The sequence below is a fragment of the Poecilia reticulata genome, chromosome 6, assembly GCF_904066995.2.
Source record: "Poecilia reticulata chromosome 6, P_reticulata-male-v2, whole genome shotgun sequence".
Taxonomy (NCBI): domain Eukaryota; kingdom Metazoa; phylum Chordata; class Actinopteri; order Cyprinodontiformes; family Poeciliidae; genus Poecilia; species Poecilia reticulata.
The window spans coordinates 20,528,778-20,552,228 of NC_088835.1; the positions used below are offsets into that span (position 1 = coordinate 20,528,778).

Consider the following 23,451-nt stretch of genomic DNA (forward strand, 5'->3'; position numbering starts at 1 on the left):
GTTTTAAAACGTATGCCATTTAACAATGTTAGTTACTAAAGTTCACACTATAAAAACATTTGTTTATGTAAGTTGATATTAGCCTTTTACATGCTCAGTAGTTAGCAAAAGCTAATTCTGGTTGTGCTTAACGTTTATACTTCAACCAAACAAATGGAAATAGTTTATCTAGAATGTTAATATTTTACAGTGGTATGAGTGCAGATCTAGTTATCCATATCTATTTGTTTTCCAATAAATCCTCTAAGATATAAGATTTTTTTTTTTTTTAATTTCCATCATTCATACAGTTGTTAACACTGTGACCTTCCAGCAATAAGATTTTCCTTCTCATTTCCTTTTAAATTGTGCATCCGGTATGAGTGCGTACATTCTTTTTGCTGCTTTGTGCTTTTGTGATGGACTGGCAATTTCTCCAATGTGTATCCTGCCTGTTGCTGTGAAGATCAAATCCCATCAAATAAGCAGGTACTTAAAAAATGATCACTCGGAGTCATAAGCCATTGTTTCAGTGATTGTTTTCAACTCACCTTGTGAGAACTATAATGTCAGCCATCAGCCATGCTAACCATCATTTTTTAATAGTAAATATTGGTGAATCAAACCAATCACCCAACCCTGTTATGTTAAACCATGTGGGTGTGTCTCTATTTGACTGAGGGTCTGTGCTATTAAAACAACTAAAAATTGGCTATATTTTAACAACATTTCTAAAATGTGTTACCATTCACTCAGTCTTTTTTCTCACCCATCCTGTTTTGTCAATCTTTCCTCCACCATGTTCACTTATCTGGAAGCCACTTGTCAGCAATGGGAAACTCAATAGGCTGGGTAGTTGTTTATACTGCTCTGCTGGTTCCCTCTTAGATAAGATGAACTCAGTGGTAAGGAAGGGGGGGGGGGCGTGGATGGATGAGTGCCATCTCTGTTTCCAGTGATGACAGCATGAGATAGCATGAAACTTTATGGCAGTGCTTTCAGGCAGCTCTGATGTAGCACTCATCCAGCTTTACTGCAGTCCTTAGCACAGAGCAGCGTATTGATTAGGTATCAAGTTAGTCCAAAGATTTACAGGAACGTGGAAATATCTGGCTATTTTGTAACAGTCACGTCATGTATGCGAAACAAATCATAGAAGTAGCCGGATGAATATGTAGGTGGAAACAGACTCCATCTCTATATTCTGTCTGGTTTGGTGAGTAATGGTCCTGTGAAGTCCTGCGGGAACTGCAGAGTTCCTTGCAATAATAAAGAATCATCGATGAGTCAGACACTTTCACTGGAGCCAAACATGTTTTCTGTTTTTAGCATGTTTTCACTTTTATTCCTAAGGAATAAAACTTGTAAAATGTACACGAAACGCATCTCTTCATAGTTTTCAGTACACATAAACACATTCACAAACACACAACAAGCAGCATATGAGTGAATAACCTTCACCAGTCTGAGCTTGCGACAAAAAAAAACTCCTCGCTGCCACAATCTCATTACTGACTCTCCTCGCAAGAATCCAGTGGGTGTTTTCACTGTGTCTGCGAGACTTCTGCTAGGAGATGGAAATTAGAGAAACCCAGAAGCCCTCTGCCTCGCTCCACGCGAGTGCCGGCCCGTCACCGTTGGAGACTCCTCACATCTGTGGCTGGTTATTGCCAGAAAACCTCATCTCTGGTAATGGGGGAGAGAGAGTTCAATGGGAGATTGAGATGATATTAAGGGTGAAGAAGCGGCTTCACAGGGCGTGCAGATGAAGAACAGTCTGGAACAATGGGTTTTTTGTCTAAAAAGGAAGTGAAGAAACACAGTAGGGCAGCAGTGGCGGCTCTATTTGCATGCATACTTGTGGAGTGTGTTGAGTATTAATGGACTTCCTGCAGATTTGTTTGGAATCTTTGTGTGCATTGGTGTTCGACAGCTTTACTTTTCGACACAAGTGGGTGTATGCAAATACACTTCTATGTTCTATGTCCTCTGTTGAAAATAGTTAAACCTGTGTGTGACCTCAGATTAAACCAACTTCTAGACGTCAGAAAACAGAATAGATTTCTCCAAAAGACACCATCTGTTTTAGAAATAGGTGACGAGAATATGTTAGAAACTGTTAGAGTCTGAGTTAGAGGACTCAGAAATGCGGGTATTGTGGCTCAGATAGGTAAGTGCAATTAGGAGAGAAGATGCGCCAGAGCGAGGCAGTTGTGAACTGTTTGGGGAAGATGCTGTAAACACAGATACTGTGTCAAGTGATCCTCCTTTAAATAAACACACATTTCCTGTTGTCAGCACACGTGATTGTGGCCACTGCTCCTAATGGAGGTTTGCTGACATTTCCAGGCAATACAAATAAACTCTGCGGAGACGCAGTTTTCTTCGGAAGAAGAAAAAAAAACCCGCACAGTTTAAAACATGTTCGTCAAGTGGAATTTGTCATAATATTCCCCCTCCGCCCCGTTCTCCCTCCCCCCCACATACTGCCTTCCCGCTTCATCTCTGTGGTCTGCTTTTGGGTTATTTCGAGGACAGAATTTTTGAGTTCAGAGCACTAAGAGAAAAAAAGTTTTCCATGCATAACAGCTGACTAAAATGGGAAAAAAAAGAATTTCAAAGTCGTACAGGTAGAAGAAGCCTGGTGGGTTGCACATTATGTTTTACTGTCACGCTCAAAGAATCTGCAAAATTCAGTTGATATGATATTTAACCAGTGGGCTGCACAGTGGCGCAGTTGGTAGAGCTGTTGCCTTGCAGCAAGAAGGTTCTGGGTTCAATTCCCGGCCTGGGGTCTTTCTGCATGGAGTTTGCATGTTCTCCCTGTGCATGCGTGGGTTTTCTCCGGGTACTCCGGTTTCCTCCCACAGTCCGAAAACATGACTGTCAGGTTAATTGGCCTCTCTAAATTGTCCCTAGGTGTGAGAGTGTGTGTGCGTGGTTGTGTGTCCTGTGTGTCTCTGTGTTGCCCTGCGAAAGACTGGCGACCTGTCCAGGGTGTACCCCGCCTCTCGCCTGGAACGTTAGCTGGAGATGGGCACCAGCAACCCCCCCGACCCCACTGAGGGACAAGGGTGAAAGAAAATGGATGAATGGATGATATTTAACCTGACAGTTGTCCATTCTACTACACTTGTACATCTCAGGACAGCCCAATTCTGTACAGGTGCAAAGTACAAACTATCATCCAAAAAACATAAGATATAAGCTGTAATTTATTTGCATAGTTTACAGACATAATCAAATTTATTATGATTAACTTACATTAATCAATTAAAAATATTAAACTGAACAGGTTTAAAATTTTAAAATTTTATTAGTAATACCATCAATTTTGAAACTCAGATATCTCAAACTGACCTGACATTAACCCCTTCGTGGCTATGGTTTGGTTACATACCTACAATGCATATTGGTACTAATTGAACCTCGTCTTCTTCTTTTGTTAAGCAAAAGAAAAAAAAGCTTCTTTTTTTTTTAGCCTTTTTATATAGATGTTTTTAAATGTCTCCAGTGAGAGTTAAGCAGAACTGACATCAAATCCCTTGTTTGTGTGCACAAGCTTTGCAAATAAAACTGAATCCTTATTATTGGACATCTTAATGATAAACAGGAGCAATGAAGCAAGAATAAAAAGCATGACAACCTCTCTCTATCCTACAAACTCTAGGGATTTCATTTAGCCAGTGGGTTATTTATTTTACTACAAAACATCTTGTGCCATTTTTACAAAACGACTAAATTCTTTTAACTACAGAAAGCGGAGAACAAAATCTTAATTCGATGACTAATTTTTCCAACTTTTCAGTCTATGTTCAAGTTGTTTTGTCTGCAGCAAGACTGTTTCAACTCAATATTTTGTTCGTTAGTGGTAAAGGCAGTTTTACTTTCATCTGAAGAAGTTTATGTACATTAAAATGAACAATGAATATCCTGAAACACACTCATCAGTAACTTTTCAAATACAAAAACTTGATTAATTTGCTTCCTGTAGTGAAACATATTAAATTTTATTACACTAAATATTTTAATACAGCAAAACACCCTTAGTTGTGAGAACAGTAAAAAAAAAAAAAGTTGCCTTTTGTCTTCCCTTCCTCCTGTGTTTATGGGTGTTGATGTGAACATTTGTCTCTGAACACTTGAACAATTCATGAACAAAATGCCATGGTGAGTTTGTATATTAACACAAAGCATGACTGTTTAAATGACACATCCTCTAGCATGGTATACATAAAGTGTGTCCCAAAAACACATCGGCGTCCCACACGCACTCTATTGTGCCGGCTATTTGACAGTAGACCTGGGTCTCGCAAAAGTGCACAGTGACAAAGTTGAATATATCCATCATCTTAATGTTTGTGTTTGGATGTGATTGTTTACCAGTGACACTAACTTTTTGAACACAGCGACTCTGTGCATATTTTCCACTGGAGCCTCTGAAGTTAAGCTCGCAACTAACAGATATATTGAAAATAAATACGCACGTCGACTGAAAAACGCAGTACATCAAAAATGTTCCCATTCCAAAAGCTGAGCCTCAACATTCTCTGAAAAGCATTCTCAGAAATGCCTAAAAGAACACAAGTGTAAAACCGCTGCACAGCCATCGCATAAATAAAAGGAAACCAAACATTATACACATAACGAAAACGTGAGAGTAGATCTTAAAATAGAACCCAAACTCATGATTCCTCATTTCTTACACATCTGCAAACAGTCAGCTTGTCTTGTCTGTTTTGCTCACATCTAATTTGCTCTTGCGTGATTCACTCAGAAACACTGATGCACCGGGGTAGCAAATGTACTGGGTAAAAAAATAAAATAAAATCAAAGAGTCAATGCAGGGGAAAAGCTGCTGTGGGGCTGTAGGTATACTTCATCCCACATGTGTCTGTGTCAGAACTCATACATGTAATTAACATGTTGATGGTGAACATGGCATGCAGCAGGCGGGATTGAAAACAGCTTTTTGGAGCCCACCTGAGTGATTTACCAGACATTCATGCTGGGAAGCTCAGGCAATAACACACACAGTGAAGTGTTTGCACATGCTGTGTAAGATCCAGCCAGTGAAGTTGTACCTTCAGCTCTCTGAAGATGGGATCAGGACAGGAAAGGTGCCTCAAGTATCTACAATAACCACCAAGATAACATTTTCACTCCAGTGTACCTTAGTATTCCTGCTAAACAATGAGCTAAGCTGTTGTGACAGCATTCTTCACTCAAAAAAGCAATAACTCTAAGGTTACATAGCTAACATAGCTACATATATGCATACATAGCTTTTGAAGACAAACTGTTCCAAACATTTGTAGAATGCTTACCATGATTGGTTTGTTAAATCACTCTCCTGATTTTGTCTGAAGAGGAATTCACTCCGATAAGGGTTTCTTTATTCTTTGTATTCATCATCTTTATGTTTTTTGGACATTATCATACACACTATTTTGCCAGAAATATTGGCTCCACTCAAAGCCATAGAACCGACGTGCTCCAATCAGAAGTTGTGTTCTGCTGTGAAAGGCTGTTTATATGTGGAATAAATCCAGCCAGTTAACCTTTCAGGCAGCCAATCCAGAAGAGCTACAGATGTTGTCAGAGCAAAAGGTGGGCCTATACCATGTTAAAACCTTTGTACTAAAAATGTGATTTTTTTTTTGTCCAAACGACAAAAAACTATCAGGGTCAAAATTAATAGCCCCCTTAAGAACCAACCTTTTCATCTAACCAGAGCACAAAGCACTGTATTAAAATGATGTGTAATGTGTAATTTTACCTTGTAAAGTTACAAAGTCTGCCTTGTAAACTTTGGAACTTTAAAAAGTTACAATGGATACAGTATCCCATCTTTGTAAGGTGGGATACTGAATGTACATTCATGTGAAATAATATGAACTTGCTTGATTTTAGCAAATGTCTGCAATGAGACAAAGAGTGAAAAATTCAAAGGTGGGTGAATACTTTCTGAATACTGTGCTTGGACACATTTTCATTCATGTAGCTTGCATACAAGTGAACACAAACTCACACACACATAATGTAACTGAAAGCAGGGAAAGCAAAACAGGTAGAGAGAACAGAGAGGTTCTGTGGTACCGTTAATGGGTTTGGAAAGCACTGTGGCATTTCCTGATGTTACATGCCAAGTGTGTGTTTGTTGGTCTGTACAAAAGAACACCGTCTTTGCCTCAGTGACCACACATGTATTTACTGTACACATTGAAGCTGGTGACAGTATGGGTGATGCTTTGGAAGAACAGGTGCTAAAAGATGTGCCAATAACTAATACCAGTTTAGGGTCATTTTTTGTCATTTAGAAACGTGCTTTAAATTACACTCCGTGTTTTTCTTGTTAAATCATAGTATACGCATCTTGACCTCAATGTTTTGCAAATTATTTATAGAAGGTTTGTGCCTATTACTGGAAAGCATACCACACATGTACTCATGCACTAACTCTGGCAGCACACACTGATATTATTCAAGACTGTTTTTGTACTTTTTTTTTTTTTTCCTCTTTACAGGATGTCAGTTTTAATTTTAGTCCCACTCCAGTGTCTGCATTTTATGATGATGGAAAAATTGTGACCTCTCTGTCACTCCTTACGGGAACCCCTTTTTTATAATAAAAAAAAAAAAGGTCCCAATTAATGGTTTTGCTGCTGGTGTTACTGTGTTACGTTTACCACATTTGGAGTGGAGTTTATTCAGACCTGGGGTGAGTGTCCTCAAAACATCATGGCCTAGAGGCTGAGAAGTTCGCTGCAATGTGTCCCAGGGTTGCAACACTGCTCCAAAAATAGCGTATTCTGGTAAGTAAACGTAAAAGGGTGTCAGATTATAATAACAGTCATGTTACTGAACCTCACAGGGGTTCACTAATCGCAAGCTGATTCTTGCAGAGCCAGCTATGGGTCATGCTGTCAATGCAACATTGATCTTGTGTGTCACTTCCTGCAGTTGGTGGCAGGAATCCAAAAAGCCACTGCAAGGCTTCAACTTAACCACTGCTGAGTCAGACGGCTTACAAAGTTTTTAGATCGCTCGACAAAAAAGTTCCTCCAGTAATAACCTTACATTGGACTGATGGATGGATGAGGAGAGCGAGGGGAGTAATAATTTATCAACCAAATTAAAATGACTCTTTTGTGCAGTATTCATTATCCGTTTAACATTATAAAACATCTCCAATGGCTTTTTGATTAAGAATTCATTTCTTAAATTTATGACAAACTTAAGGGATGATTTTGTTATAAATTCATCCCTTGATGTTGATACTTTCAGTCCCAAAATAGTCTGAAATGCCAAATACAATAACTTATTTCTACTGTCCCAAATTATGGACTGCTGGCTGGAAATTAATCTGGATTATTCAGGTCGAATGTATATTCAAGACACATGATTTTAGTATTACAAAAAAACATTAGAACAAACAAACTTTATGCACAAGTAGAGGTTGAGAAACTGATTAAATAAAAATAGATGCTCAATCCACTAGTCTAAATATATTGAAGAAATTGTTGTAGGTAAAATGTAGGAATCTTTGGTTGATAAATTTACACAAAACAGATTTACCAAAGAGAAAATGTCTGAGGGATGTTGATGAAGTTAAGAGGAAATACGTACATGTTATAAAAAGTCCAAAATTTGTGCTGACATGCCTCTATCTGATCTAAGAGCGTTTACTTGGATCACCAGGAAAACACATGATTTCTGTCACAACTTAATCAATAATTTTGCAGTTTATTTTTACAATCACTACATGTATTTCAACACAGATATTCTCTTTCAATCTCAGAGTGCCGATCACTTTTATAAAATTCTTGCTTACGGCTTTTCTTCGTTTGGAACAAAATTTCTGCCATTGACAAAACATAAGAACCTGCGTCCAATACGTGTATCTTAGCTACGTCATAATGATTTCTAAGTATTTAGTAAACGAAGGGTTTCAAATTATTTACAATATTTGGGCTCAAAAAAGGTAAAGTATAGTAAAAGGAGTTTACAATGTCTTTATTTTCATTTCCTTAAAAACATGACAGGTCAAAAATTTTGATTCTTATTAATAATCAGTAGAAAGATTATTTTGTAATAGGATTAAACCCTTGCAGACCAACTTTGTGCATGTTTCAATTACAACACAGATAAATCATAATTGTAAATCACTAGTTGTTTTTTTTCATTATGGTGGGATTAAGGACCGCCCATTGGTTGGAATGAGGCCAAGTTTGTAATTTACAAACAGTTGTTCAGTAACTTTAGTCCCAGAAGTGAGTCTGTCAAACTAAATTGATACTGCACAAAATGTTGTTAAAATTGAATAAGTTTGGCACAGACATTTTATGAAAATGAAAGAGTTCTCTGCCGATGCATAAAAAAAAAACAAAAAAAAACAAAACACCGTTTGCATTCATTTTCAGTGGACATTTGTTTTAACTCTGTGCAGTGCAGCAACACTAATATTCTTTGGTTAGTAGTCTCACTTTAAGTGGCTGTATATCATTGAAGGACAAACAGATATTATTAGACAGTCAGAAAATAATGGTACTTTTACAGATGCAGTGTTATTGAAACCCGTGTCCAGATGTTCTTTCCGTTTGCAGCAACACGGATGTTTGGGTCTGATCCCAGTTGGAACAACGTGTGTGAGTGTGTGTGTGGGGGGGAAAAAGGTGGAATCTTAGTCATAACAATACAACACTTTTATTGTGAATATATATTTGCACAATAATCAACACCATATTATAAACATTTTTCTTTTACATTATTTTTTTTCTTCTTTTATACAGTAAATAGTTTTAGTGTACAAATGTATACAAAACTTATTCAGGCTAGTGAAGTTCCACAAAAGAGTATTTTCATATATGGTATTAAAGCACAATCAGAAATCAGAGGGACACGCACATGCCTGCACATTGACACGGGACCCCTGGGATAAAACACAAGTCAACACGCAACTTTGATAAGACAGCATAACCTGATCACTCAACAGCAGGATGTCACCATGAAGGCAAGGTAGAGAGAATTTAGCAGCTATCAGTAAAATAGCTCGTAAATAAACAGATCCAAACCCCACATGTGGTCTTTGTAACTATTGACAAAGTAAGGCAATGCAACATTACCACTGGTGGTAGTAGTAGTGTATTCAGAACGTTTCTCTCCAGCAGGCCCCGATGCTGATCACAGGCAAATACAGCGTTCAAACACGGACAAGCTCATCCCATCACAATGCAGCATTTTGACGCCAGACCTTTAGCGCCTTTCTTCACAGCACTTTAAGAGCAACACAAAAAAGGAAACAAGCATAGGGAGGTGACGGCAAGAGGAATGAAACAAATAAAACAGTCTTTGATATGCTGAGCTCATTCACAAGTCATCTTGGCTCCTGAGTCTTTTGATCCAGAAAGGGAACGGAAACAGGGCTATAAAGGGGAGAGAGTGATGCTGGGCCACATGGACATGGCCTGCATTGGGTTTGGTTCTCCCTTCCCCCCACCAAAATCGAAACGAGTGGTTTATTGAGGTTGTGGTGTCGATCTCAAGAATTAGAGCGACAGCAGTGGATTTGGCCCGTTTCGTAAATGATCACTGCCAGGGTTGACGTCCCTGCTATAGTGAAATAAGCATTAGCCTAGAGGCATACATGGTAAGAATACAACTCTGGTGCACTGCTTCATTCATATATCAGAATGTTTAGAGCTACTATGTAGGCACTGGGAATTCAATGCATCAAACCGAAGACAACCAAACTGCTAATCCAAGCACAACCAGGTTTGAAGTTGTCATTTGCCTAAAAGACTCTGCACAGAGTGCAGGCCGACACACCTAATGCTGTAGCTGAAATACAGATGTACTGTACTCCTATAAGCAAGGAATGTTGTTTACAAAGAAGAAAAAATAGCGTGCACATTCTCTGGGAAAGTTGTGGTCCTTGGTACTGTTTAGGAGCTTTGGTGTCAAAGTGATGATGTAATTTTAAGCTCTCTACTGAGCACATGCTACGACAATGAAACACCTAGCAAGTCACTGAATGCTAGTTGATTTTACAAACAAAATCAATAAAGAGGAAAATAAATAAATATATAATTTTAAATGAAAAAAAATTATGATTATGATATTTGCACTGGTTGAAAAACATCTCTACAGCATATTGCCCCATATGCAAAAAACAACGCTGACAACTTCACAAATCAACGCTGTCAGTGAACGTATAGTCTTTGTGTGATTTCCAGTTGGCATAGTGGAATACATCTTCCATCTTTACTTTATAAATAATAATACTAATTAAAAAAAATGAGGCAGAATTAAAGGGTTTGGTTAGCTCTTACATTTGCACCATAGAGAAGGTTAAGTTGTAGATGATAGAAATGATTGTAGCTGATCTCAGTACGTTTCCACTTTTTAAAATGATGAGGAGGAAATGGATGAGCACCCTTTGGCATAGGAAAATGGAAATGCTGAGACTCTTTTTTTTTTTTTAATGTTGCACATGTTTCTACAAACATCCTGTATGGCGCAAGTGGAATGTCTTCTGGCCTCCCGTGCAATGTGATGATCATCTGTGCATGAGTGAGCGTTTGAGTGTGTGTAGGGGTCATGACTGTAGTAAAAATTTGGTGAGCCAGAACAGCAATTGGAGGCCAAGCATCGACCAGAGACTTGGACTTAGGTGGTTCCCTCCTCCACAATCAGAATCATCCTCCTGTCAGACAAATAAGTGTGTGAGAAATACGACACAGCATACAACAAACAGCATATTTCACATTTATGGAATGGTGGAATTTTTTAATTTGTGTTTATTACAAATAAGAGATTAGGAGTGGGCCATTCCAACACAAAAATATGTTTTGAACTAAACGTTTAAAGTGTGATCTGGCTGTATGATTAGGGTCCTTTTTCTTTGTTCTGGATTGTTACTTTATAGATGCTTCTCTAATTGAAACTCTCTTTGGTGAACGCTTGTGTCGTCTCCCTTTGATTTCACAATTTTGTGAGACTTCTTGTTCACATACTATCCTAGTAAAATATATTGATGTTTGTAGTTCTAACATTGTAAAATAACGTAGCTTGAGGGACATAAATACTTTTTGCAAAAAAGTGTTTATTTTATCAAAAAAACTAAAACATAGAAGTTACAATTTGTGTCTTAACACTTTCTAATGAATTTCAGAACGACTTCAGTCATAGACTTTGTATCTACACATTAGAAAATTGATTTCTGTTAAGAGAATTCAAATACTGAAAATGTTCAAAATGTCACATTCATTTTTCTGCTGAATTCCTTTTAATTTAATGCCCCTTAATGCATTTGAGCACTACATTGTTTCAACACTTGCTTCTTTTTGGGTGTATTCTGTATATCCAAACAGGGCAGAATCCTAGGGAAAAGAGACGGCAGTCTTCTTTATTCAAAGAGCAGGAAAGCCATATGAGGCTTCCTCTGTTTACTCCAGTGACAAAACGGACTGGCCTCGACACAAACCGTCTTCCTGTGAGGTGCTGAGCCATAATAAAAAAGACAGTTTGAAAATGGAAAAGGGCAAACCCACTTTTACTCTGTTCATCGACTTCCTCTGCCATTCCTCCCCTCCCCTTTGCTTCCCTAGAAGGCCTCTGCATAATATAAACACGCACTCACATGAATCAGTGGCCGGTTGGGAGTATGATTGTTGCAACACAATGAAAGGCAGGATTCACAAAGGTGTGGGAAACATTTTTTACCAAATATTTAGACGTCCTATGAATTGTTCAAAGTTGTGTTTTGGTACAGTTATACTGAATGTGATTTGATCCACCTTGTTCCTTTGTTTAATTGCTTTTTTAAACGGTGCAATGCAAAATCCCCCAATAGACCTTATAAACTACTTATGATTTGCATTTGGTATTTGTTTATGTTTTGACATCAAATACCTTAAACCTAAAAATTGGGCTGTTGTCTTGCTGTTAGTGGCATTATGGGTAGTTTTACTACAAATCACTGCTCTATAGTCAAGATCGGCAAAGAAACCACTTCTACCCCAAAAGAAAGATAAAGGACAGACTGACATTAACAGGACGTATGAAGATTGGATTGCAGAGGAGTATGGTACAGCTATGCTATCTAATGAAGCTTTAGACTACACAGGACTTGCAGGGGGAAAAAAACTGTCAGGACTGTTTACAGCACATTGGAGAGAAAGTAAAAGCAAAATAGCTTCAAGAATATTGAAATTTCAGGTCCATGTCCAGGACACTTTCCAGATCGCTATCTCAATGCAAACGTGTAGTAAATCCTAAATAAGCTAGTGGGCAACATTCAAAGAAAACCTGTTCATCAGGAAACCAGGGCAAATGGCAGAAACCTTGAAAAAGACATTTAAACACTGCACTTCATGATTCGCATGAACGTCAAGTATTTCTCAATAAAAGACTTTAGAAATTATTTAGAGATAATTATGTAATTATGAGCAATAACAGTTACTAAACTTTAGTACCAATAGAAACATCGTTCAAAAACATCTGACAAAAAAAAAAAAAAAATCCAAAAACAATGATGGAGTAAAATTAGTAAGAAACTAAGTTTATGGCCAAAACTCAAAACCCCTGTGGCTTCAAACAGATTAAGCAACAGTACTTGCTAACTAACTTACTAGCTAAATACTAGAGTCAAAGTCATTACTTTGAAGCATAACAGCTACTGGAGTTTTGGACATCAAACTATTAAAGGGTTACAGAACAAAAAACAACATTTGTAAATTTAAGGCATAAATCCGACATAATTAAATCAGCTACAGGGATCACTATGAGAATTTTTTTTACTTGATTGGCTAAACTGTCCGCAATAAAGCTTTGTGATGAAACTGACCCTGAAGTCAGAAACAGAAACAACAGAAGAGGTGTAGAGATGAGAGTGGAACCCCGACTGACTGGACACAGCGGCTCATCCTTGGTATGCAAAATCACAAATCAAGAATGAAAGGTTATGAGATGATGCAAGGCAGACAAAAAAACAACAACAAAAAAAAAAAAACAATGAGCATTGAGGTGAAAAAGCATGTAAGTAAGACTGACTGGACTGGACTGGGTAATGTCACTTATATGACTGTTTTTGGAATTATTTTCTTCTCCACACAAACCTATGTATAGTAAGCATTTATCCCTTACATTTTCATTGTTGTCAAAGCACACATCAGGCCCTTTGCGGTATCTGGGGCTCTGAGCCAGCTCACAAGGATTTGGTCCTTCAGCTGATCACACACTCAGGAAAAAAAACATTTAGCTATGGACATTGTATGTTTACCACTTCCCCCCCCCGACATTGATGAACTGAAGTGCTATCCATCTGTATCTATAATAACAGATTTATATAAAGTAGATAGAAGATGACAAATAAAGCAGGTGTCAAAAACATACTCTGAACATATAAACACAAACCTTGTTTACAAATGACAAATTATTAATTTAGACTTTTATCTCTAAATTAATCTGAAGGTAACCTGTAGCTCAAAGCAATTCGCACAAAGGGCTCTGGTTCAAGAAAAGAGTGAGGCTATATTTCATGCTGCACATCTGGTTAACGGTCCACATCTGAAAAGCCACTGGGGAACTACTACAAACTCCTTAGGTGTGCTTCCTTATATTGTCAGTTTAAAGCCTCACTATCCTGTGGGTGTGATGGATGTTGAACTGGAAAGCACATAAGCGAAAATCTGGTGAGTTTTTACAAGCCAAAAGAAAAGGATACAGGGTTGCTCGGCTTGACGAAGCGGCCGGGGGTCACATGATAAACATGTTGCCTTGGCATCAGTGATCAGAAACACCAAGTTTGTGTTGGGAAGCTTCTCAGCACGATACATCCTAAAAAGCACAGAAACCACACATTTATATATATATATAAATAAAATAAATAAATAAAAAAAATATATATATAAAAGCTATTTCAATCAGTGTGTCTGTAAACATTATATTGCATACATACACATATATTTTTTATGTCCATTTATATATGCACAAATGTCCACTCGTATATCCCTGCACATCTTGTATGTTTTTCCTCCCTAAATTAATCTGGTCAGCTGCACATACCTTTAATCTGAGTATGGCATTTTCTTAACTGCACAGTATTATTCTTATATTGTAAATTTATGTTTACAGTGAAATCTTGTATTCTTCTCTTTTTCTTTTTTACCTTTGTGTGACTAAGCATGTCCCTACTGCTGCTGTTACCTCCAACTTTCCCCACTTTGAAACCGACCCGTCACTACGAGCTGTAAACATTCATGCAATGCTTTTCAGTTGAAATGTAATATTTTATGGCAACCAGAATAAAAATGTCCTTGAAACTACAGGTGTTAACTTTGCAGAGTAAAGCATTAAACTTATGAGGCATATAACAGTCAATAATAGCCATATTGACTCAACCCAACATACAGTGTTGGGTTGAACTCCTCAACCCAACACTGTAGGAAACAGAAGAGAGTTTATGGCAAAGTAGATGTGCAGTGTTCTAAAACCTAGTGAGTCTGAATCCTTGCCAAAGTGAGAATAAAGGAGAACAGAATAAAACGTCTTTGCTCTTTCCATTTAAGTCACTGAAACGTCAGGTGGTCCGTGTCTGATCAAAGCTCATCACAAAGCAGCTGCTTAAAATCAGGCTGCAAGATGAAGGGAGGACGAGAAACTAACAGCTTCCGAGTTTGCTAAACTGAACAATGTTGGATGAGGCGTAAAATGTGGAAAGTTCTACACAGTGCATTTCATTTTAAGGATGAGCAGAAAGAATAACTGATACATGAGCAAATCCAGATTTACACCAATGCACCCCACTCCTATAAATAAATATTAGACGTACCTGGAGCAGTTTCCACAGTCTAGGACCCCTGAGTATGATCTTTCATCATTGTCAAAAAAGTACTGAGTCTGCTCTGTGATGCAGCTTTCTTTGAACATGGCATCTGGTATGTCATCATCTGCTGACTCCACTGGAAAAAAGAAAATGTCAACAATAAAAGAGGTTCCAGAGCTGGACCACTGAGCAAGTAGTGAGACAACCAGTAACCTGGGGCCTCATGCATAAAAGAGTGCGCAGTTTTCACACTAAAACTTGGTGTACGGAAAAGTTTAGGAAAGTGCGACGCACAAAAAAATTTGTATGTATAAAGCCATGCGCGCACGTGGCTGCGCACCTTTCCTTTGTACACCCCAGTTTGCGGGAAATTGAGCTCAACTATTTATTTAGCATAAATACCCGGAAGTAAATACCATGTGAAGCGATAACCATGGCAATGTCCTTGTTTGTAGCAGTATAAATATTTATAATAATAACTACATATTTAATTTAAGAGGTGCTTTCAGGACACATAAGGTCACGTCACAAAAAAAAAAAAAAAAAACGTTTTAAAGAAAAAAAATAATCCACATTAAAAAAAAAAATAAATAAAGAGATTGTGCAAATGCCTGTTAGAACACTAGCGCGTCCATCCGGGCAGACAGCGTGAGAGACTCATTTGAGTGGGAACGTGGACGTTTATTCTAAATAGTGGAATCATGTGCATAAGTTGTACATATACAGAATAGAGATGCTTTCTGTCCAGAAAGGCTCATTCACAAAGCGGGCGGCTCGACTGAAGGGTGACTGCAGTTGCACGGTACCGGTACCGCACGGCTCTTTAAGTTTTGTTCAAAGATCCAGGATGTTCAATCTGGGCAATCTAAACGCTAATAAACCATCATCAACATTTCCCAGCAGATCAATATGATCTCTGACCACACACTCCCTCTGAATCCGTCCATTGGCGACGTTCTCCATCAGAGCCAAAGCGCTGCACATTTACGCGGCTCACCTTTGTGCAGCTACTTGAATGTGTGTGACTATATACACCTTGATCACCTTAAAAGTAATCAAACCGGTTTGGAGTCAATCGGCTGATCCAACATTGTTTTATTTTTCAGTCAGAATGAAGTTACCCCGTAGATGCATTTCATGCGCTTCGGCGCACAGACTAATCTTTATGAGACAAAAACTGAGGAAAAGTACTATTTACATTCGAGAGAAGTTTTCACATGCTATTATTTTTACTTGCTTTATTTTGTGTGCGTGTTATGTTATTGTCTGAGGAAAAATGCGGTTCAGTTTCATCGTTTACGTTTAAACAATGAAATTGTAAAAACATCGGGTTTGATGCTTCTTGGTCTAAATAACTGAATGCAGTCAGATTTCAGTGTATTTACGTGAGTTTTGACGCTTTGTAGTTTGATATTGTCCACTGAAAAAGTTTGCGTAGCTGGCGCACAATTTCATGCCAGCGAAAAAGCGTGCGTATATTTACGCAAACTTTGACGCAAAGTAAATTTTTATACAGTACATGCCGACTTATGCGTAAAACATGACGCCGCACATTTTTTTGTGCGCGCGCACGCTTCATGCATGAGGCCCCTGGTGAATAAATCAAAAATAAACGCTTAAAAATGCAACACTTTTTAATCACTTATTATTAGCATCACTTAAATTTCAATTGAAAAAACCTTAAATGGAAAAGTCAGTTACAGCTGAATACATTTTGTTGCTGGTTAGGTGGAGATGGTTCATTATTGTGTATTGCCCCTGCAATGTTTTGCCATCAGCAAATCTTAAGTTAAAAGTTTGCAGTGCTCCAAGTCACATGTTTGAAACTCAAGGCCCACATGCCTGTTCTAAATAATGAGCTGCTATGTGCTTACTGTATGGCCACAAATTTGTCTTCAAAACTTTTCGAACACACAAAATCTATTAAGAGATTTTGTGTATTTTGTACAGTGTCTTCAAGTACTGAGAAAGGCGCCTTGCAAATAAAATGCGTTATTATATTTAGTAATATTAACCAAAAAAAAAAAAAAAAAGCTTACCATACAGATGAAATCAACAGAGTATGATCTCCACACTAAAAAGAGTACAGTACTTTACTGAGGTTCCTCAGTAAAGTACTGAGGAACCTCAGTACTTGCGCATGCAGAGTCGCAGCCCTTGTGATCTAGAACCCTGCAACTTATACACGCATCCCTGCTCCAACACACCTGAGTGTGTTGGATTCACTAGAATAACTCAGCTCTCAAGAGACCTTCTAATGAGCCATTCATTTGATCCAGGTGTGTTGGAGGAGTTTCAGTTTAGTAGCTCTGGAGAACTGGACTTGGGCACCCCTGGTAAAAGGCTCCCAAAAAGAGATGAGTACACACACCTCTAATTAGAGACAAGACTGTTGTGCTGGTTGCTGGGAGACAGTAACACCTGCTTGTGTTTTTCTAGCAGAAAAATATGTCTATGAGCCTATCAAATTTAAAGCCCCACTATTGTTGGTAAGGATCAGAAGTTAGGCGGAAATAGCCTATCTTCAATGGCTCATAGGGTGTGTAATATACAGTAATCTTAAAATTGTTGCAGAATAACCCATTGAAACAACAACAACAACAAAAAACTAAGACAATTGAGGAACCTCTGTTTTCTGATTCCTTCTGACTGCATTTGTCTAGGTACTGTTGTGTCAAAGTATACTGCAGTGGGTTTAAATGATTGTTTTGTATCTTTCCATGATGCTGACAACTGCTTAAAATACTGGTGATGTTTGGTCCTTTTATTCAAGGCTAGGCTGGTGCAGGAAACTCCCATCTCTGTGAGTAATTCATGTAGATCGTGACAAAGTCAAGATGGAAACCTAGTACATGGAGCGGCATTGTGGTAGCATTACTAACAAAAGCAACAAGAAAAACACTCTTCAGTGGCTGCTGAAAAAGTACTATAATGATTGCCTTCACACTGAAAACCAACAGACGTTTATCCACCAGCAAACCGTTGTGGAGCTCATAAAAACTGTAGCGTGATCTTAAAACTCACTGTGAAGAGGGATTTAATGGATACCAGTGGTATTAATTAGATCCACTATTGCACGTTAGTTCTCATGCCATTCAGAAAAAAAATATTGAAAAACAGCTGGTCTTACCTGCTTCTAAAAGGTTAGGGAACAAAAGACTGAAGAAAAGCTGTTGAAGTATTGACCTAAAACATGGAAAAAAAGAAAAGGAAACAAGACAACTTATTATTTGTTAGCGTGTGTTTCAAATATCTTTCACTTGTTTATAACCAATAGCTGCTTGGAAGAAGCAACACAGCTGTGTGAGATTAGAGTCACTGGTGATGCAAAGGCCATGGGAATTATTATCCAATTCATGTTATCATGTTATAAGGTGGTTATACTGGACTTGGACAACCATGCAGAAAACAATGAAGCATTAATGTTGTGTAACTTTCCTATTCTCATACTGACTAAGCCAGAATAATCGTCCAACACATTAAAGTCTACTCAACAAGTATTTTCACACTCTCAAATGCCAACATAAATAAACAAACAACACAAGTACAGAATCTGAGCACTCACCAAGCAGCATTGGAAGCCCACCAGCCTATACTGAGGAAGTCTGCAATAGTAGGCTGTGGGGGAAAAAAAAAAAGAGTGGAATGGACACTTAGAAGTACTCGGTCACAAATAAATGAAAGCATGTTCATGCATAGAACATGTAACTGACCACATATATGGAGCGAGGTCCTGCTGCTGCCTTGTTGTCCTTCTCTGGGTCACACACAGACTGATAGTCATATGTCTTGTTGAAGGAGTAAAGGGATGTGTTGACTAAGTTTATCATCAGCACCGGATCAACCTCGCCAAAGAACTGACCAATCTAGAAGAGTTTAGGAGCAGAAAAGTAAAACACTGTATTGCTAATCCCAGCTCATAAGTACGATTGGAGCTCGGTCCTATCGTGTCTAAGTCAGTCATATGCTTTTCTTCTTTCATTCAAAATTGTGTCTGTGATTTTAAAACAATAAGCAAAATCAAAACATAAGAAGCAACACAAAACATAAAACCATTCCTTAAAAATAGGTATCAAATAGTACATGCCCTATTTTGAATGACATGAAATGTTTTCAAGTCCACTCTAACATAAATTCTACCTCTGACAGTCAGGGGCGCAGGGCAGACAAAAAGGACCAGAGTTTACGTTGTGGAGCAGACCTCTTAAATTCACAGGAGACCAACTTCACTGCAGCCTCCATTACTGACTAAAACTCATCTGCCTTCTCTTTGAACCTTGTCCGGTGACTTGTGCTTTACTTCAGACAAGGATGCTCTGCTGTCCTGTTAGGCTACAGCTCTGAGCAAAGAAGTTAGGCCATTCTCATAACTTATTGATGCTATAAGATATTGATGTATCCAGTATATGAAACTGATTATGACAAAAGCAAACATAACCAAGTGTGTTGAGAAGTAGCACTAAATAAAAGCAACAGTAAATTGTATCTTAAAGTTCCATTAGATATTTTATTACTGTGGAATAAGACACTCTAATAATAAGACACAGATTAAATTCCAAGCTAAAATATGGTAAAAAAAAAAAAGAGATAAAATAAAATAAGCTAAGAGCTCAAGATAAGCTGTGACAAGCTAAAAGATAAGATCATATAAAACAATTTAAGAAAAAAATAAGCTAAATTAAAATAAGCATGACTAAAATCAAATTAAACGCCCAGCAAAAAATGAGGAGCTAAGATAATTTAATATAACATAAGTGTTAGTGGGTATTCACCAAAGAAATATATTCTTCTTGATTAGACATGAGCAGAAATCCTCCATCATCCAATATTACACAATCCACATGCTGCAAAAGATAAGTACATAAATTATTAAACAATAAAATAGGATACCATGACACTCCAGTTAATGTATGCTGTTTTACAAACAATATTTAGTGTAAATTGTTGTACCTTGTCATTCCTGAGACAGCCACAAATCTCATCTTTGCACTAGAAGATGACACATTTGCAACAATTAGCATTTACTTTATACAGAATCACCATATATTAAAGTCACCAAGTGACTTAAATATAGCATACTCCTACAGTAAATTTTATTTATAGTACTTACATTAAGTTTCAGTGTTGCATTGATAAAACTGTTCATCCAGAATGATACATTGAGTTTTACTCCCACCACTAAGGAGCAAATCATAAAACACAGAAACAGTCGTGATTAGCAGGGAACAAAAAAAAAAATCACTCTGTTTTTGTTATTTTGGTAAAACTGACCTGCTGGTTTGAGCATGACTTTATCGATGACGAGGTCTATTGCTTTGCTCACCAGGATACCCGATTCAGACACAGGCTCCCTGACCTCTGCTGCAGTTTCAAACAGTTACACAGGGAAATATGAACAGTTTTATTTTTCACTACCTGAACAAATGTTTGACAGGATGTGATTGGGATTATTTTTCACTCAGCATAATGATTAAATAAACAAATAATGGATTTTCTTGGTAGATAATTTCATCCATCTTTCCCCCCCGTAATTTATGAGTAAAGTTTATGAAAACAGAACATGTGCTAATTCAATCAGGGGTGCTGTAGCTGTAGCACTGACATTTGCCAGTGCTGATGTCTGTTAGAAAGATCAGTGGGGGATGACAGGATGTATACAGAGGAAAGGGGAGTGATGGTGGGGATGTGTGCCGAAAAGCCCAGGAGGAGAAGAACAAGGATAAAGTGAGCAATATCAAACAGGCCAAAAAGTCTAATGGTTGCCAATAATGTTGGGATCACGTCCAAAGGCAGTGGAGCACATCCACAGTACACAAGACCTTATTTAAGACCTTAACACATACACACTTACTGTTAAAAGATGGAGCTGTGAATATATATATTTCATTATCCAAAGTCCTCTTGTAGAAGCTGGAATCATATGTCTCAGGATTCTCTGTCCATTCTTCTCCAGCACTAAAAACATAATTATGTTAAAGCAATATTGACGAATTCAGTACAAATAAACGACAAGAGTATTTTATGTGGATTCACATTTAGGTTAAGATTATCACCGTTTGTTTGAATTAAGTCAGTTGGTTTGAGAAATGGTCAAAAAGGGGCAGTATTATATAAAATGAACTTTTTGAGCTTTATATCATGTCATAATGTTACTCCCTCATCAAAAACTTTCACACATGTTTGAGAAATACTTTAGGCTCCCATGGCAGTCGTTCAGGTGTGAAAACCTCTTGGATGGACTGTCGTGATGACTTTCTGAAGGCAGAGTTTCAGAAAGAACAAGAGTTTAAAAAAAAGAGACAAAGGCCCTATTTTAGGAAGTTAAATTACAAAGTCAAATTTATTTGAAGTCATATTTGATATATAAAGCTTTTTAAAACAACTGAGGGTAACATAGTTACACGACTGCGGTATAAACTGGCGCATTATGCCTGGAAATACATAACACTGCCCCTTTAAGATAAATATCAACTTTGACTAAAACATAAACTGAATATGTGCAGAGAAGTGCAATTTGCACAATCACTGCATGGTTCACTAATAAAAATGCTTTCTGGTAACAGCTGTTCAGAGGAATTTAAGGGTCGATGCCCTTGATGAGTCAGAGTAACAATGAAGCAGAAGAGACACGGCTTCGTTAAGCACAAATGCAGCCAGAATCTATATTTTTCAAACTGCAGTTGTCCAAACAGTCAAATTGTGGTGAGCTACAAGTAGACTTGGCTAAGCACAAACAATCTTTAAATATCTCTGTATGGTGCCAGTTTTTTAAGTCTCTCTGTATGGTGCGGTAACTGGGTGCAAGTTACTGCACTCAGGTGATAATTCTAACTTCCTGATCCTGACTGGAAAAGAAAAAAAAAACATTTAAAACATAATGTTACCGACTTAATTTGGCATTTCTTTTTAATGTTTTTATCTTGGGAGAATATTCTGTAATACATTAATTCTCAGTTCAGTCTTTCACATGCCATTATTACTTGAATCTGATTATTTGCCACATGAGGTACAATCTAAAAAAAATCATAAGTCAGGTCAACTGATAACTTTTTATTTTACTGTTTACTACTACTACAGCTAAATCCACTCATTTTCTGTTGCATCACTCAACACCAATATAGAGGGCAAGAGGAAAAAAATTCTGGTGCGGTGATTGCCTGTGACTTTTGTGATGTCTTACTGCATGAATCCCTTACGTTTTTCTGTGTCATGACATTCCAATATGAGCACATATAGGACTACACCCTGAACAGAAATAAAAAAAAAAGAATGATGGAAAAATACCTTCTCGGATAAACTCTAGTGATTCCTCCATCTGTTGCAACAAACCTTGCTACTGTTCCATCTCTGAAAAGAGAAAACAGCACCAAATTACATCTGAAAAGTTAATGACACAGTCAATTGCAAAACTAGTGGTGTGCTACCTCTTGAAGCTAAAGATATTCATTTACATTTAAGCCTGGTCACTGGTCTTTGTTTTGTATGTTCTAATGATAAACACGTGAAAACCTGAGAGATGATTTCAAACATATGGAAACACAATAAAAGGCAGCACACTGATGTAATTACTTTGTTTTCCTCTCAAAAAAGCATGCCACGGCTGAGTTCAGTGTGCTTGGTGTAATATGCTTTTTTTATATGCTTTCATCATGTTTCACTAGAAAGATTAGACCAAATCACCCGTAATAGAGGAAAAAAGCTAAAAACTTTGGCTTTGTTTGCCAACAAGTGGAGCATGAAACAAGCATCAGCTCTCAAAGTTCAGAGAAAGAATGTATAAATGTAGCATAGAATGAAATATAAGCAGATATTATTTTCATTTAACCAAGGCTGTTCGTGGTTGAGAAATGCAAAGGAGATTCCATATTTAAGTGACTTAAATCATTTCAAACTGCAATGCTTGGCACTCACACTGACTGCTCTTTCCAAACTTTAACCAGCTCAGCTGTCAGGCCTGCATCCAGGATGAGTCGTTTCACCAGGGACTCGTTGCCTGTGGATAAAAGACAAGATAAATTTCACATATTAATAATGTTACAACACCACATTACATGGGAAATGATTTATTTTAAAAGAAATAAAGGCAGCGTTGATAGATCTAGGCAGGGAGAACGGATATCCCATGTATAAGGAATCCTGGTCATATGCCACTGGTACACTAAACCCACAACCCACATCTGTTTATAACTGCATGAATACCAGTGATCCACAATGTAAACGTAATAGCCAGTAAAAAGTAGCAGCCAACTCTTCTTTTACTCTTCTTTTTTTTTTTAAATAGACTGTGGAAAAAAAAAGACTTCATAGCATTTTTCAGTAAATCATCCAGCAGGGTGACCTGACTGGCCATTATATGTTAGAGATCAGACAGTACTTTGTGAAGCACTGGCTGTTAGACGGCAGATGATGACAAGGGATTGAGTTTCAGCCTCCATGTCAAGGGAAATTCTTTTTGAAATGATCATCTGCGCCAGTGCTTTTTAAAATACTTACACGCTTCCACCACCGTTTCCTCAAATGTTGCTTTAAATACTGCCACTATCTTTTAATGAAGATTCAAAATAGCAAACGTAGGAACAACATCAATTCCAAAGTATTTGATTTGACCTCGAGTGAAAATGGATCAACGATACTGTAACCCATTA

At 37.7% G+C, this 23,451-nt stretch overlaps 1 protein-coding gene across 1 annotated transcript in view; it reads right to left on the reverse strand.

Moving 5' to 3' along the window:
* Positions 1-8,666: 8,666 nt before the first annotated feature.
* The window catches only part of LOC103465999 (voltage-dependent calcium channel subunit alpha-2/delta-1), a 70,475-nt gene continuing 55,690 nt past the window's right edge, over positions 8,667-23,451 (reverse strand). Inside the window, exons 27-40 of the mRNA XM_081608154.1 lie at positions 22,718-22,799; positions 22,091-22,153; positions 20,658-20,761; positions 20,078-20,167; positions 19,917-19,984; positions 19,757-19,795; positions 19,579-19,650; positions 18,520-18,672; positions 18,372-18,424; positions 17,937-17,992; positions 14,813-14,942; positions 13,706-13,818; positions 13,126-13,208; positions 8,667-10,684 (exon numbers count right to left, since the gene is read on the reverse strand). Coding sequence (XP_081464280.1) covers positions 10,577-10,684; positions 13,126-13,208; positions 13,706-13,818; positions 14,813-14,942; positions 17,937-17,992; positions 18,372-18,424; positions 18,520-18,672; positions 19,579-19,650; positions 19,757-19,795; positions 19,917-19,984; positions 20,078-20,167; positions 20,658-20,761; positions 22,091-22,153; positions 22,718-22,799 — 1,214 coding nt within the window. The 3' untranslated portion in view covers positions 8,667-10,576. The remainder of the gene's footprint in view (positions 10,685-13,125; positions 13,209-13,705; positions 13,819-14,812; positions 14,943-17,936; positions 17,993-18,371; positions 18,425-18,519; positions 18,673-19,578; positions 19,651-19,756; positions 19,796-19,916; positions 19,985-20,077; positions 20,168-20,657; positions 20,762-22,090; positions 22,154-22,717; positions 22,800-23,451) is intronic.